Here is a 17,709-nt window from a genome sequence, read left to right on the forward strand (position 1 = left end):
AATAGAAAAGATTTTAGCCCCACCTTATCAGGATGTTGACAAAACGTGCTGTATGACAGCCAGCCTGCTCCTCTGGAATAGCCTCACGAAAAGACAGTTAAAGGGTTGAGGAAGGAGGGAAAGAAAGGAAGCGAAGTCACGGGCTTCCTGCTACTACAAGACAACTTTAAACCTTCCTACATCACAAGGGGCCCTACTGTTGGCAATAACTCAGACGAGAAAACTTGGTTGACACCATGTCTTCATCACACCAAAAAGGCAGCTCTTCCATGTTAAAGGTTAGGCATGCTGGAAGAATACCATGGGAAAGCACGCTCCTGTTATTTATGAAATTGCTGTAGGAATGCAGCAGTTGACACAAGACCAACCAGAGCCACTCTGCAAGAGCTGGTGGAGGCAAAGCCCTTCCAAACCCCCACCAGAAGGTGGGCAGGGACCGGGCCTTGGGGGACACTTGCTGCTCCAGTGCTCAACTCCACTTACGAGCACCGCAGTGCTGCTATGTGCCACGTGCCACCTTCACAATGGGAACAAGAGAAGTATTTCTGTCTCCAACTCAATTACATACTATAAAAGATAACTGATTTTTTTTTTTTAAAAAACAGCCTTTACTGTAGTTAACTTAGCTAAAACTTTAACCACCTTCAAATTCACCCTAGCACTGTTAACTATTAAGCACTTTAATTACCTAGAACACTTGATTCCATACAGTTCCTCAGATAACTAATTAGCTAAAACGATCAAGGATTGGAATCCCAAAGGAAATTCTTCTCGTTCCATAGAACTGCACAGGTTTCAACTTGCTAATGCTACACCTCTACATGAGGTCAATTTACACAAAGGTGTAGGACAACCATCCCTTCATCTTCTTACAAGCAGAATCTTGAACACAAAAGTCCCCACGTACTGCAAAGGAAGCCAGTGCATTTAGCACTGCATATCCTGTGTCATCACTAGAAACTAAGAGTTTTTGAGTAACACTGAAGAAAAACTTTTGATTCCCTTGTTTTTATAGCACATTACACATCACAACAGGTATCTCTCTTTCTGCTTCAAAGGTCAATTATCAGAGGGCAACCAAATCAAAGGCAAACAAGTTTTAGATAGGACTTCAAACTAGATTTCTTTCAAGCCACATGAATAAGCCGCATCAAGAGGAATAATTCAAAACTACAACCATGCACATGGACTCTGACACTGAAGACTGTCTTCATCTCCAGCATACGAGTCTTCACAACCTCTCTGCTGTTATGCACCACATATATGCTACGTGATTGGCAGCAGGGCTGCGCTGGCAGAGGGGCTGCAAGGTAGTCCCAGTCCTTTGCTAGGAGAAGACAGAAGCCAGCATAAGCTGCTGAGGCCAAATTTGCCACGTTGCCCTGGAATCCAGCTGCATGTTCAGCTTAGCCCAAGCCTACAACACAGAAGTGAGATACTTAGGAAAGCAGTGCTGCTGCCAATCTCAGTGTTCCACTCCCTTGCCAACTCTGAAGGCTTTGATTAATGGGTCCCCGAGATCCCAATCTCACACAGATTTTGGTATGCAGCTCGCAGGCTTGGGACGGTTATCCACCAATGCAATATATCATTAACTATACACACCAGCATCATCTCTTTAACAGCGTCTGTATGCTTAGTAAATGTAGAACTTTGTTGGTTAAATGGATTGATAATTTTAAAAGGTACCAAGGATGCCCAACTTCCACTTTTAATGATGAAAGTTATACTTTAGCAGCAGATTTTGAGAGCTGCTACATTGAAGTGAACTCATGCCAATCTTTTAAGTCATGCGAGTCTTTTAAGAGGTCTTTACTAAAAAGAGCAGCCAAACAATGAAGACCACTCAGCAGAAATCAGATGTAGGAGCAGGAACTTAGGAGAAAGAGTTGTCTTGAGTTAAGAAAACATTCCCTACAAAGAGGAGCTAAAACCACATAGAATACTACAGAACGTAGATTATTATGAATCAGCCTGAAGTTTCTTTCAGAAGACTGCATACCTTATCCTAAACCAGCATTTGGGGATTAGGAGAAAGTATTGTCAAGGCTCCTAAACATTTAGCTCAGACATTCTTACTAAAGAATTAATACTGCAAGACTAGTGAAAGCTTAATCTTCCCAAAACAATAGGACACACAGAATAAATTAAACTGACTATAAGGTAGGAAGAGCTAATACAAAAATACTGTTTGAAAACAAAAAGACAGAGACAGTAATATCATCTAAAAATTTTACATAAAAGGAATAAGGTCTAAAATTCTAACACCTTAATACAATTAGAATGGATTCAGCAGGTTTTGGTACATACACACACATAGATGCTTGCCACACCAACTAACATCCAGATCTCTTCCAACTCCCTATAGTGGTTAGATGAAAAGTCTGAAGAAGATTTGTTTTCTAACAAAGAATAGATTTTCATTTTTTGTACCTTAAAATGCCATTCCCCTCCTCATAATGATCAAATAACTGTATAGATTTCAAGCATAAAAAGAAAATGCTTTAGAGACATAAATCACAAACATCTGGACGAGCAAAAGCAACAGAAGAGAACAAAATCTGACCCGTTGTCCTAGAAATACACATCCCAATCTTATTTGTGAAGACAGAGAAACCCTGCTTGCTCTAAATAAAGAAAACTGCATTCATTTTGTACATAACAGAAGGTGTATTTACAGCAGTATAAATCAATGTGCTATAACAGAGGTAAATTAGTGTCAGCCATGTTGTGAAAGAAACCGTAGTGAGAAAAATATAATAAAAAAAAATCAAAACACAAAACTTGAGCCTTGATCAAATCAGCTACACTGAACCTGGGCACAATGCACTCTACACCGTCAGCTCTGACTTCTTAGCGGTGCCTGACTTTTTCAAGTGAATGTCTATCAATCTCATCTAAAAATACAAACCCAGATTCTACAGAACATGAAACAGCAGAAAGAAGAAAACATACCAAGATACAAAACAAAACCATCTACTGTGTGGAACACAGACATAAGGTGAAGTGTAAAGAGAAAAAAACCGAAAGTACTTACTCAGCATTAAATCCATTCACATGCAAAATCCTCATCTGTTTGACTATTGTGCTTTTACCAGATTCACCAGCACCTAGAAAATGAAAGTAAATCAAATTGAGAAGGAAATATGAGCGATAAGGGACATCATTTTTTCTTCACGGTAAAATCAAGAAAGTTGGTTTTCTCAGCGCAAGAGTGAAAAGCGAAAGAAAAAGAAGTAATTGCCACTGGAAACTTCAGTTGTAGCTAAAAATAAACGCCCAGCTCAAGTCATGTGTCAGATCTGAATCTTGGATCATTTCACTGTCCATTTTTCCAGTGTCAATGTTAAAAGCAGACTGCGAGGTCTAGAAAGAAAGAGAACAACTCCAACGCTTTATAGAGGACAAGTCAGAGAACGTCAAAATCTGCTTGTCTCGTCAACACCACCCAATGAAGAGAAAGACTGAGTGCAGTCCAGCTTAAAGAGAAGTGTTTTTGTTAGACCCTTAAAATACATTGTTTGACTGCAGTTATCACTACCCAATCAAAAGACTGTAGCTTAAATCACAAGAAGATATATGGATATTCATATCCGAAAAAGAAAGGCATCCCCTTAAGCCTCCACCCACAAAGCTACAGAAGCCTCCTTTCTCTAATCTGTGCCTTGGAAGCAGCCTCCCACCCCCTGTGTGTGCTCCAAACCGATCCCACACCCAGTGAGACACTAAGGACACCTCTTGTGGCTGCGTGCTCCGAACAGGCCCCCACCGCTCTCCTCTCAATTCCCCCCAATACCTGAAGTACAAACAAATAAATAAATAAATACTCCACTTCCTCTTATTTCCATAAGTAGTCGTATTCTATTTCTGCTGTGCTGCACGGATGCCAGTGCACGAGGCAGCCCATCTGCCCATAGCACCCATTTTCCCATGCACACAGAGAAGACTCAAACAGCAGCATTTAACTGAGCTGCTCCACGCTGCCAGATCAGCTTTCTATATAAAGCAAGCATGTTTTTCTAAGAGTAGTATCGCAACCTGGTAAAATTTAGCAATGAGTCTCTTCTGCATCTCCTGCTGCTTGTTTATTCCTCTCCTCACCCTGTGTCTCAGCACCAGGAATGCATGTGGCAGAACGGGCACCGAGGCACAGCCTGTGCTCCAGGATGCCAGGCCTCCGTAGCACACGCTGACAGCACAAGCCTCCATTTTGAGCCTCATGTTCAAAACTGCATTTTAGCAGCTACACTTCAAAGTTCATTTTCTGACAGATGCACTCCTCTCCTCTTTCTCCTTTCTTTCCCTTCCCTTCCCCCTCATGAATTCCTAACAGCCCCGCTCTTCCCTCCATCAAATCAGTCTGCACGTTCTGCCACAATACCAGAGCCCCGCTCCTTTTCCCTTGCCTTGCTGACTGGTTGGTAAGATGCAGGGAGCAGGGTTTGCCTGCAGCGCTCTGTGCAATCAGCACATCCCCTCAACCACGGCTGCGATGGACGCGCCGTGCCCCAGCCGCACCCATCGGGCACACAGCCTGCACCCCCACCATGGCGGGCAGCGACACTGAGCACCTCCAGTGGGCACAGATGGGGTCCTCTTCACAACAGCAAATTGTTCAGGAGCAGTAACGTATGCTAAATCCCTATTTCTACTACCAACAAAATTTCAGATGCGACTTTAAATTATGTTTGCTAATCAAAAGCACTTCCAGCCAAGATCTTGATGTTGCTAAGTCCAAAAATGGAGATTGCTGTTGCTGCAAATGCATACAGCTTGGCATTGGCATACCTGGCTTCTTTGGATCGGATACAGCAGCAGCGAACCAAAATTAAGTGTTACAGCCACATTTCTGAATAAGCCTATTTCCGTAACTGGCAGCTCGTTACGGCTCTGTTCCTGCAAACGACGATGCACACGTTTTAACTTCACCACCAAGGATAGTTCCATGAATTTCTGCCTGACGGAGCGGGGCCTGCGTGCAGCGGGACGGGCTGCGGGCTCACCGAGCTGCGATTCTGTGGCATTATTTGAACGCGATGTGAAAATACCGAGACTGCCCTGTGCTTTCAGAGCACTCGGTGTTTCCACATACCGTGTCTCACAAAGCAAAAGTAACACCACGGAGACGTGAGCCTCGCTGCTTGCACTGTAAGTTTCTGCTGCAGATTGCCCACAGCGGGCGAGGCAGCCAGCAGCTGAGCCACTGCAGCCACACGCACAGAGGACCTACAGCCACTGCTAAGCACCTGCAGAATTTTATCTGCAAACATCCAAACTGTTATTCAGTCACCCGAACTGAAGAAAACAAAGAGAAAAATCCAAGTCAGCCCTCGTGTGTCACAGAAGTGACCCAGCTGGTGAGGAACGGCTCCGTGCACGCAGCGCTCAGCCCCAGCGCGGCAGGCCGGGCTGCTCCCTGAGCGCTGAGCTCCAAACCGCACTGCTGGAAGATTTCTGCTCAACGCCGATCGACTTTTCGGCTTCACGGGTGCTGTGCAGCTCCAGCACGTTACACCTCCCTCTTTAAATGGGCAATTAAAAGCTGCTGCCTGTCGGGGCTCACACCGCAGCCCGTTCCCCGCTCGGTGCGGCCTGGCCTCTGCCGCTCGCCGAGCCCCGCGATGCTCTCATCGCACCTTACGTTAAAACACTCCCAACACTATGAATCCGTCAGCGTGGTGAGCGCTCGCTCTCCGATAACCGTTCTGGCCCTTTCTTTCCCGTAACCCCCACCCGCGTTCCGAAGCGGCGCTGCCGTACCGCACGCAGCCGGAGCGGACCGCCGCCACCTCCCGGATCCCGGCCCGCAGCCCCGCACAGCCGGGCCCCGCGCCGCCCCGCACGCTCAGCCCCGAGTGCGGCCGCCGCTCTTCCCTCCGGGATCAACATCCTCTCCGCGTCCCCCCCCCCCCCCCCCCCCCCAAGAATTCCCCGACTTCCTCCTTTCCTCTTCCTCCTCTCCCTCAGCCCCCGAGGGCAGCGGGCAGCGCCCCGGGCCTGCCGTGCTCCGAGCCGGGCCCCGCCGTGCCGGCCTTCCCCCGCGGCGTCCTGCCCTGTTTACCTCCCGGGCTCTCTCTCCCTCGGGCACGGCGCTCCCCGCCGCTCGGCATCCCCGCCGCCCTCCTCCCGCCGAGGCCCCGCTCGCCGCCCCGGCCCCGCGTCCCTCCCGCCCGGCGGGGAACGGCTCCCGTACCTGCGGGGCCCGCCCGAGCCCCCCGCGGGCGGTGCCCGAGAGCCCCCCCCGGCCTCGCCGCCTCCGAGTCCGCCTCCCCGGCTCGGCCGAGCGCTCGGGCCCGGCGGGGCTGCAGGCCGCCCCCGGCCCCGCGGAACGGGTGGGCCCCGCGGATCCGCTTTCCCGGGCCCCACCTCTCCCGCCGGCCTCCCCGCGCCCGGGCAGGGGGCAGAGGGACGACGCGCGGCCCCGCCGCCCTCCTTCCTGCCCTCCTCCCCTCCGTCCGCCGCGGAGGACGCGGCCCCCCGGCCCCTTACCCAGCAGCAGGAGCCGGTGCGTGGCCCTATAGACCTGCTTGTCCTTCTGCAGCTGCTTCTCGATTTTCTTGTTGGCCTCCCGCTGCGCCTTCTCCTCGTTGCGCTGATCCTCCGTCTTGCTGTTCCCTAAGCAGCCCATCTTGGGGAGGGGGAGGCAGGGGACGCGGGGCGCGGGGACGGGAGGCGGCCGGGGCTGCCGGGGGGAGGGAGGGAGGGAGGGAGGGAGGCACTCTCCCGAGCTGCCTTCTTCTTCCTCCTCCTCCTCCTCCTCCTCCTCCCCCCCTACTCGCTGCTGTGGCGGCCGCTGCCCAGAGCCAGAGACATGGAGAGAGCCGAGCCCGGAGCCAGCCAAGGGGGGGCCGATGGCGATGACTTTGCTGCTGCTCCGCCGGGGCCTCCTCCCCGGCAGCTGCAGCTGCTTCTCCTCCCCGCCCCCCCCGCTCGGCCCCGCGCCGATCCCCTCAGCGCACCTTTCCCCGGGGGGGGGCCGCGACGGAGCGCGCTGCGGAGCGCTCGGCGGTGCTCTCCGGGCCGGGCCGCGGCTCCTTCAGGCGGAACAGAAATCGCGCCCCCCGCGCCGCACGCACGGGAAAAAATCCAGGCTCGGTGCCACCCCCCCAAAAAAAATAAAAGATAAAAAAATTATTAATCCTCTTTAGATCCAAGGCACGGGGCTCCAGGCGCGGAAACCTCCCCGAAGCCGCGGCGGGGAGGATCGGGAAACGTCTCTTCCTCGCCTGTCCCCGCGCGGCTCCGCCGCTCCCCGTCCCTCGTCGGAGCCTCCGCGCCGCTCTGCCGCTCCTTTCCTCCCTGCGGGGCCGGGGGGGTCCGATCCAAACCACCCCCCCGCTTTTTTTTTTCCTCCTTTTTGCTGCTTTTTTTTTTTTTTTTGGTTTGCTTTTTTCACATTAGGTTTCCATACAGCTCGATCCTCTTGGCTTCTCCAGAAAACAGCGGGAGGAGAAGGAGAATTTTTTTTTTTAAAGCCCCTTTCGCTTCTCCCCGCGCAAACGCTGTCCGCTCACGGGAGGGTTTTCTCCTGTCTTATTTTCCTGCTCCCTCTCGCATTTCTCCTGGCTGCCTCTTTTTTTTTCTTCCCCCTATTGAGCCGCGCAGAGGAGGCAGAGCGGCGGGGTGGGGCGAGCGGCCCTCACTGAACGCTGGGAGCGGAACCGCTCACATGACGGCCGCGTCAGCCCGCGCCGCCGCCGGCGCCCTCTTCGAACCGGGCCGGGGGTCCGCACAGAGCCGGGCCGGGGCCGAGCGCCGAGCTGCACTGCGGCCGGCTGTGCTGAGCGTCCCTGGAATCAGCTGCAGATCAGAGCGGCCCCGAAAAGATCTGCAGGGGTTGGGGGGGGGGTTAAAGTCGCAACGCTTGGAATCGATTGTAACGGGGCGGTGCCCGGGGACGCTTTACAGTGCGCTTCAGAATAATTCCCGCAGACCTCACTGCGCTAAATATTGATGTGCCCTTATACTTCCGCTGCTGATGAACTGCGGAACGCCCGCCCAGTTCCTTACAGAACCACCGTGCAGACAGTGGGGCGATGCTCCCCGATGTGGGTGCCGATGAGCACTGCCCGGGACACGCGCGGGACCGGGACGGGACGCGGAGCTGAGTTGAGGCCGAGTCCCAGAGCTCAGTCACAGCCCAGTCCCAGCCGAGTTCCATTGGGCGAAGCGGCCGGGTTGGGCACAGCACAGCTCGGTGTGTGCAGCGCTTCCACCCGCGATCTCACCAGCTGCCCGCCTCCGTTTTATTTTCTAACAGTTTTGGGAACTTCATCCTATAAGCTGCACGGTAGTTTTCATGCTGAGGCTGATCAGCTATGCTCAAAAAACAAAGATCTCTGCTTTTCCTGGCTCCCTAAAACACACAGATGTTCTTCCTCTACACCCGAGATCAGTGAAACGTCCCTTACATAAATTATTTATCCCCACTTGCAACATTCAATTATCCCCAACGCTATTCCCATGCACACACCTCCTTACGTCACCCGGTTACTATATTTAGAGCCACCTACAGTAAAATAATTATGTGAAGAGAGCAAACAACCAGAAGGTCACGTTCAGTGTCAGCAGATGCGTCTGTTTTGGTGCTGGGAGAGGGGTGGGCCTGCAGGGAAGCGGGGACCCCCACAGCCAAGCCTCGGCCTCAGAGGATTTACTGGGACTTTCCCTGTGATTTTAAATGCTTCGGCTTTGGGGAGCACAGAGCCTAAGAGATTCGGAGGCTCCCATTGACTTCTTTGAGTGTTTTACGCCAAGGCAATTTCCAAAGGACTGAGCGAAACTCGGCTCAGAATTGTCCCTGCTAACTTGAAATAAAGATTATAATAATTCCTTGTATCTGTTATAGTTTTTGTATTTACTTGTATCGTTTACATGTAGTTATTATTAAGACATATTTTAGCTGTGACATTTACAAGATATAAAAGAATCAATACTGCAGAATTCAGTCTGAAAACTATAAAAGCTCCCCGCTTTCTGATGGCAGCAGGTATGAAGGGAATGCAGCGCTGCCAGTACCTGCCACCCCGGGCAGCGGGGAGCATCTGCCCCAACCCCAGTGGGAAAGGGGGAAGGGAAGGGAGCAGCTCTCCGGCCTCCAGCAGTTCACAAAGGAATCCACAAACAAGATAAAAAACATTGCTGGAGGTGCACAAATCTTCGCAAGTGGTGAGCAGAGCTACAGCAGGGAAAGGAGAGCAGGAAATACGCTGTAGAACTGACCGAGTCCTGTTGCATAGGTGCCAGCAGAGCGCTGTGTGAGCACAAAGCAGGTCTGGCTCTGCGTGGTGGGACCAACAGCCGCCTCTGGTCCACCTGTACTGATGTGCTTTGAGGCTGAGCAGAGCGTGAGGCAGCTGGAGGAGGAACACACAGCTCATTTACAAAGCTCCTGTTTGCTTATGATGGGCGAAGAATTAAATCATTGTATTTCAAACGTTATTCAAGTGTGAAGAGGGCTGTAAGCTGTAAAACCAACAACCCCTCGCTCCCAAACTGTTAAACCTACTGACAGTTACAGACTTCTGAAATACACGACACAAGACATAAGGCACTGATTGATCTTTCCAAGACTCATTAATTGCCATGTTTTTGTTTTTTTTTAAGCAGTACTAATTAAGAAAGCAGCATTTGAATAGCAAGCATACCAAAACATTAATTGTCCTCATACTTTCTACATGTTTAAATAACATAATGCTGCTGATGTGTCTTCAGAGTAAACTATGGAACGAGTGGCATCAGCTTCCACCTCGTGAAACTGAGGCTCACGGTTATTTACAAGGCTACTGCCATCAGAAAGGGAAGAGCATGCAAAGCCTGACCCTTAACTCCATGTGCTTCCACGTGCTGTTAAAGAGCAGAGCGTGAATGATACAAATCTATCTGAGGACTGACAATACTCTAAAGAGTGTGTCAAAGGACACTGCTGCATGTCAGGCAGACATACTTTCAAAAAATGCAAGATAACGTGAATGTGGAAGTGGGTGAAAGAGACATTCAATAGAAGACTTAAATCTGCTGGCTCAGACTGCACTATTTAAATGGATGTGAGATTAGACTCTATGTCCATAGAGTTGTGAGCACTGCACGCTTACAGATGAAATCCAGATCCACGGATGGTCTTCTGGTTCTCACCGGAACAGCCAGCAGCCTCCAATTCTGCTGCAGGATTTATTCAGTCCAAAGTAAACGCAAAGGCTCTGAAACACCAACATTTATAGAGCTGAAGGATTTCACAAAAAGAGTGGGGAGTTTGGTTGTGTGAAACAATGTTCTGCTGTGTCACTTCTCAAGACAGGAAAGTTCTCCCAGGGAGAGACAGCAGAATGGCTAAAGTGAGGAATGCGTTGATGGGACGTTGGTGGAGGATGTGCATTGGAAGGTTTCATACACCTGTAATGCACTTCATTCTACTTGGTAACTTCACTTAATTTTTAGCCCAACTGGCCTAACTTCTACATTCTAAGGATGCAAATCCTCCGTTCTTTTTCCTGTTTTAATACTTTATGTTCTACAGACCGTTGCATACAGCCACTGTAATGCATTCTCCTTGTGGCAGTCTGCCTTCCTGCACAGCACGAGGAACCTGAGCAGGTAAGAGGGAATTCACAAACCCTGGCTGTGCAGCAGTGCTGCAATATATGCAGCAGTTGTTCTTGGAGCTATTAGTAAGTTCAGATTTCGATATTATGACACACGACACTTGGTGCCTCTCCATTCCTCATTTAATTTGGGCTCACCAGTTACCCTTTGAGTTCACAGGAAATGTGATCAGGACATTCATCTTATAACACAATGCCTCCTAAACCCTCCAGGGTGACAAATACCCCTATTTCCTATTGCAAACAATCCACATTTGTTGGGAATTTGAAAGTACTGAGCACTTTGGACGCCCCAGCCTACAGAAAAGCCAATCAGCTAATTACTCTTCACGGTTGCACAGCTCCTTATGGGACCACGCTGCCCCGAGCGAACACGACCTCACTAACTTTTGGCCGTGAGCTGTGGGGGTGGAGTTGTGACCAAACCAATGTGTTCATTTGGAAGGGAAGACAGAGACTACATCACGCTTGAGCATCCCTTAGCAACCAGAGTCAAATGGCACCACAGCTCTGGGGAGGCTGTCAGCCTGTCCTGTACTGGAACAGTGTCTAGTGCAGTTCCCACTGCTGCAGAAAGGACAACATTTCCAGCTCAAAAAGTAGAAGCAACACTGGTGATCTAACCGTACGATTTCCTTTGTTTCTGTTTATAGGAAACAGCTTATTTTCAGCAAGGCTTTCTAATGGAAGGATAGGGAGCCCAGTTAACCTGGGGAACACATGAAACAAACGGTTCTTACAGCAACACTTTTATCTCTGACTTACTTTAGACATTTTCCACTTAAAAATCCAGACTGCAGCTGGTAACCTCCTTCTCTGTGCTACCAGGGTGCACCTACAAAGAGCCAGGTGTGCGTGGAAAAAAAACAAACACAGAGAAAATACTCTCCTATTTAAAGCTGTCAGGTGTGGGGATCAGTGTACAGCAAACGCGCAGCAATTCCCTGCTAATCTGAAAATGCAGCTGCAGCTATGCACTGAGGCATCTCCTGCATCCACTGCTCACACTGTGAGCTGCTCCCCACCGAGGAGCGCGGGGCAGAGCTGCTGACCACAGCAAGGTGACGTCCCGAGGGGAACAGAGCTTCGTCCACTGCTCACCGAGCACCTGCCACCCTGCAGTGCCCCCACAACCGAGCATCTGCTGCTGCAGAATTATGATTCTACCCTGCCTTTTTATTTAAAATACCTGCTCTTCCCCACTGCGTGACTCATTTGAAATTCATTATCTCTGCAAAGCCCTGTAAAAAATTAAGAGTTTAGAGAGTTGGTTTTTTCTTTCTTTGGTAGAGCTGGTTGGTTTGGTTTTAGTGGGTTTTTTTAATTAATATTACTTTTCCAAGGATTTAAAGTATTGGGGAAAATAAATAAATAAGCAACGAGTGCATTTATGTTGGAAAGGTGCTGAAAAAGCACTTCTGAGGATTACAGCCGTCTGCAGAAATAGCCGCGATGTTTTTCACGCAGCCCACACCACTGCAGGCATTGTTCTGCCCTGGAAGCTCCCGGCGCCGGGCTGGCAGCCCCAGCAGACCCCCTCCGTCCAAACGGAGCGGTTATCTCCGGGACAGATGGACTCCTTCAGCTAAAGGACAGTTTGCAGCAGCGCACGCTGTATGTTGGTACTCTGCTGCTCTGAAGTCTCTCAGTGTTTCTAGCTTTGGGAAAGCAGAGCTGTGGGCCTTCGCTGAATGTCAGGTCTAGTGATCTCAGTGCATTTAATCCCCAGAAAACTCAGTCTTTTCATTAGTGTTATATGAGGATTAATTAAGGCTCCGTTTCAGACTTGGATCCATTTTTTCCCATCTGTCTGAGGCCCGGCAGCGGCGCCGTGCAATGGATCCGGGCGGCAGCTTACGCTTTCCTTAGAAGGAGGCATCTCCTCGAGCTATCAGCCCGCAAAATCCTTTGGACTCTTGGAAGAACAAAACTTGGTGATAAAAAGGGAGACAGTTTCAAAGTCTCCAAATTACCCTTTGGCCTGCTGAACAAGGAACCCTTGAGTAATCCCAAGCCTGTTTAAAGGAGAAACAAGCAAATTAAAGCCAAACAATAATCTAAAAAGGAAAAACAAAGCAAATAGATTGGAGTTGGAGTAAGAATCCAACGTGGGGTTTTTTTGCTGTTTCTCCTGCAGTGACCAGAACAGAAGTCGCTTTAAAAAGCACTAAAAGGTAAAGAAGGTTGGAAATTAAGCCGTTATCAATCAAAGCCCAGGAGGGCAAAGTGGGGTCACCAAGCAGAACAACAAGTTTGTCTGTCATATGGGAAAGAGAGAGCCTATCTGAGTGCAATAAAACGAGCATTGTCAGGAAGAAATTAATGCACCACTGATGTATTCAATACAGTACAAACACAAAACATTTAAGTACAGATACTCCAACACAAACAGAATGAAAACGAGATACTTCCCTCTCTGGCAAAGGAGAAGAATGTTTCCATACAGAAATTCTAAACTCGAGAGGGGTTTTTGTTTTGTTTTGAAATAAAAACAAGCCCAAAGTCCACTAATAGAATTAACCGAGACCTTCCTTTAAACCAGAGAAAAAAAAATCGTGCCTCCCTCCTTTCACTTCGAAGCTCTTTCTCAGGAACATTAAAAGAGACTTTAAGGAACTCATAGGATTACGGAAATAAAATACTGAGTAACAGCTTTTCAACCACTCGTGTTCCTCGTTTCCTTGCAGTTTTGTTTCGGGATACTCCTCACTGCTCATGCATTCGGCACCGCACTTCACAAAGAAACCGAACAGCTCTTATGTAACAGAAGTACAGCACATCCCAGCTCTCTGCATAACACATATGGAATGCTGATTAAAAAAAAATTGGAACATCTCGTTTCTGAGATTTAGTTTCAATATTTGTCAACATTCACGCCAGACCTACTTCTTTAGTAAAGAATTATTCTGTTCTAATTCTTGCTATGCTCAGGTCACAGAGCCCACAGAGGCAGCAGTAGTAGAACCCGATATCTGCTAAATCCCAGGTTCCAGATAGCTCTGAGAGGCAGCAAGCAGCCCCCGGCTTCCCTCCGGCCCGAGGTGAGCAGGGCAGGAGGCTCCTGGATCCCAGGGCGGTGCCAGCAGCCCGCAGCACCCAGCACGGCTCCGGCAGCACCGTGTGCATGGAACCCACAGTGTGCTCTTCATGCTATGGAGCGCAGCAGAAAGGGGAATAAGAGGGTTGTTACAATAGTTTTCATTAAGTTGCCACATAGGTTTTAATGCGTTGTAAACATTCCTCTCCTTTTTTTTTTTTTTTTTGTTGCTTTTTATTTTGTTTTTGTTTTGTTTTATGAATAGAACGATGTTCAGGTTTTCACACTCAGAATGACTTTACATTTTAGTCCTAGCCAACCACAGCACGCTCAGTACCAGGAGCCATTAACAGAGATGGTCTGCAAGGAGCGACAGAACTGTGATTTCATTCCTCCTTCCTTGAACTGCAAAAGGCCTAAAAGCATCTTCTTTCAAAAAGGGTATTTTCCCCCATCTTTTTCTTCACATAGAAAACTTTTAAGCCTAGCTTCTAAAATTACACATAGATTACGAGTATACAATTATAGAATAGGGGTCTCTTGTACCCTGTTTTTCCTGGAAGAATCTGGCTGTCTGGCAAACTAACAGCATCAGTACTTCTTAAGTGCCCTGATGTTAAATTAGGGTGCCCCACATCCCTAGGGCAGTTGCAGAATTTAGACCCCTTTCCAATGCTCCTGCTAAGTCTTTCTGGTGGTTTTATCTAGATTGTAGCAAGGCATATAAAACAAGCAACTGTCTGACAGCCTTTAGGTGTGTGAGGGAAGACTCTTCTTGTTGCTGCAGCTCAGACACCGGCCAGGGCTGCTGTAACCAGGCAGCAGTCCAGGCTCTGGACCCAGCCCCAGGAGCCCCGGTCCCAACACATTGCCTCTGCCACCTTAAAACAAGCAGCGGTGCAGGGCTCTGCTCACATACAGACCCAGCGCAGGGCACGTCCTCAGCATCCCTTCTGCTCAAACGCAACGTCTGAATTAACCCTGCTCACAGGCCTGCTCAAATGCTCACAGTAGCCAATAAAAATGTCCACGGGAAAGAGGTGAGCTCGGGGATTAGACAGAGGGACGAGATCCAGAAGGGCTGACCGGGCGTGGGCCGTTTGATGCAGCACAGCCATCTCCCCGTGCGTGACCCTGCAGAGCCACTTCCCCCTCCTGTGCCTCTTTTCCCAACTCTCTTTTATCTGCCTCTGTCACATAGGTTGTAAGCTGTTTGCTTCCGACATGTCTGCACAGAACCGAGAACCAAGGGGCCCTGGTCTCACTTTTGACCTTTAAGCCCTTCAGTTATACGTTTCATCACACAGAGATTATTCAAAAAGGAAGCAATTTTAATAGACTGCCTTCTTTTTCTTAACACCTATTTTAACCCAGACATTCTCAGGAACATTAAATGAACAAGCGGCCTCTCTCAAAACACTGCTTTTCTTAATGAAAACGCTGAGAAAGCTGCTGGTATTCTTTGAGCCCTTCTCCCACAGGCCCTGCAGCAAGATCAGGGGAAGCCAGAACCGGCATGCTTGCTGCAAAGTATCAGACAAAGATACTTTTTATTTTGAAACTTAAGGGGGAAAAAAAAAAAAAAAGCCTGCACACTTCTCAATCTTTCTTTGTACGCCGTAAAGTACCAAACAGGGCAGGAACCCAGCCGTGCGCTCTCTTGCAGATCACCTCCAGGTTTGCTTTATGCTCTTTGGTGTTAAAATAACCTATTTGTTTTTCCAACGCCCCATGCACACTCCTGTCTGAGCGCCCGATCTGCTCCTCAAGCAATCGGCTCTTTACAGTTTTGTCTCCGCTGAGCAGACAGCACACAGCTGAGCCCCGCTGCCGGCAGCCAGCGGCACACGGCAGCCCCATCGAAGGGCCGTGGCTCTGTGAGCGCGGCCTGCATTTCACACGGACCCCCGCAGCCTCGCGGCTCTCCGATGGACACTCATCCTGCCCTCGAATCGGCCGAGGAGCCAGCCCAGCGCTCATGCCATGGGGCAGGGAACCGACGGCCCTGCAGCACCACTGCCCCACATCAAGGCCCCGGGTGGCTGCACCGCCTCGTGCCCACACAGAGCCCCGACCCATGGGATGGCACCCAGGCTGCACACGGAGCGGAGCAAGGCCTGCCCCCCGCCCAGGCTGCAGGCAGGGCCCTCCCGCATGGCTGAACTTCACACCCTATATGTAAAACACACAGCCAGACATTTATCCTGAAACACTCTTTCTGTGAACAGGCGTTGCTGAGGCATATACTAACTCCATACATGTGAGCGTTGAGGAAGATTTTGACCAAGGAAACACTTCCAGAGGAAGTGCTGGGCAGCCACGTTATTTGTTTTGTTTCAAATGATTTCAGTCTCGATAACGTCTCTTTATCAAAACTACACATGTGCTGAGCACGCACAGCGCTGCGTGTCGTGAGGCACACAGGAAGGGGTGGATTTAATTTATTTCTTCATTATGAATATTGTGGTGCTGTAAGGAGAATCCTGGCTGATAGGACGAAGTAAAGCCAAAGTGCACGAGGATCTTTCGGGGCCTGAAGTTCCTGTGCTGCCTTTTCAAAATGCAGTCTTACATTCTGTATTCCTAATCCTCTCTTCTGTCATGAATGGACACATGTATTATCATGGAGCTGAGCAGTAGCCCAGAACAGTTCCCATTAATATTCATTTGAAAGAAAAATGGAGTCCCAGCTTCCTGTTTTGAGCAAAGAACAGCGTAGGGAGTTCATAAGTCACAGTTCTGATGGGCAAAAGGGATAACAGCAACTGTGATGCATCGAAAACACACCCCATATAAACGAGGACTGCGTTTTTTGTTGTGAAGAGCGTTTTGGCAGTAAGATTGGTTTGCGCTTGTTTTATAGCATACCCTCTGTGGTGGACTAAAGCATCAACTCTGCTGGAGAGACTCAGTGTCCAGTCAAACAATGACAGCCGCAAAGTAGCAACAGAACTACCATGGTCTACCAATACAGACCACCTCACAGCTTCTAGCCTAGAAATAAGAATAATTTCTTCTCCATCCTAAAAGCTGTCTTGAAAAAAAAAAAAAAGGAAAAAAAACAACAAGCAAACAAACAAACGAAAAACAAGAATGGACTTCAGGCTCTGTGAAAGTGGCTGCACCAACCTACCCTGGACAAGCCAAGAGCTGGAAGGCATAGCTATGCTGGCTCAATCTGAAATACATGAGCTACAGAATCAAACTGCACAGTAAAGACATGAAAGAATGCTATCATTTCTGAAAACTGTACCCTCACACAGAATTCAGTGTACAAAGTGACAAGGGCTATGAACTCCCTTGTCTGAGACTTGCTTGCCTGAGATGAACAAAGGAACTCTCTTAGTTTCAGGTGAAGGAATTATAGTATTAGGAAATGAAGAATGCTGAAGCACTACCCTCACTATCTAAGAGAACGGACTGCAGGATCTCACTGCCCAAGAGTGTCTTTCTCTATAGAAACATCAATTTGAATCCTGCAGTGACTCAGTGAGAGGTGGTAGAAACACACATATTCACTGGCTGGATCCCAACATACCAAACTGGTCTGCAAGCAGACAGGAAGATGGGGCAAGACATGACAGTAATAATCTAACATGACTTGAGACCTCCTGCCCTAGTAACAATTATGTAATTGTTATGGTCTCTTAATACCTGAGTAAGAAATTTTTTTATTGCATCAAGTTCTCATGCCTGGACAGATATGCATCACAAATGAATCATCACCAACTAGCTTTGAAGACCCGAGCCGAAGCGCTCCCCATCATGTAAGCCACATATCTGGGCACATCAACACTTATGGCCCAATTTTCTGGAGACAGCTCTTTAGGTACATTACCCCAGGGTATACTGGCTGTGAGAAACTCTGGTTTTCCAGTAGCATCCTTAAAGGATTACAAAATAAAGTAATATTGGTTTAACAAAGGAACCTCTTAATCATAAATAACTGAACTTAAAAACAAAAACCCCTACCTCCTCTCAAACAACAAAAAAGCCAACAAAATCATAAGCAGGGAAAAAAAAATACATAGAAAAAAAAACAAACAGGCTCGAATTCACCTCTTGTCCTGA

The 17,709-nt window shown here is 48.8% G+C and overlaps 1 protein-coding gene across 8 annotated transcripts in view; it reads right to left on the reverse strand.

Moving 5' to 3' along the window:
* The window catches only part of GNAS (GNAS complex locus), a 130,748-nt gene that overhangs the window by 76,469 nt on the left and 36,570 nt on the right, over window positions 1-17,709 (reverse strand). For 3 of the 8 annotated variants that reach the window (XM_025142352.3, XM_046903073.1, XM_046903071.1), the window contains exon 2: window positions 3,038-3,110. In XM_025142352.3, coding sequence (XP_024998120.1) covers window positions 3,038-3,110 — 73 coding nt within the window. Of the gene's footprint in view, window positions 1-3,037; window positions 3,111-5,760; window positions 5,888-6,061; window positions 6,282-6,366; window positions 7,613-17,709 lie in introns of those variants that run through there. The other 5 variants (XM_025142353.3, XM_046903070.1, XM_025142355.3 and 2 more) reach the window with 5 other exon arrangements.

Source organism: Gallus gallus, chromosome 20 (genome assembly GCF_016699485.2).
Source record: "Gallus gallus isolate bGalGal1 chromosome 20, bGalGal1.mat.broiler.GRCg7b, whole genome shotgun sequence".
Lineage (NCBI taxonomy): Eukaryota > Metazoa > Chordata > Aves > Galliformes > Phasianidae > Gallus > Gallus gallus.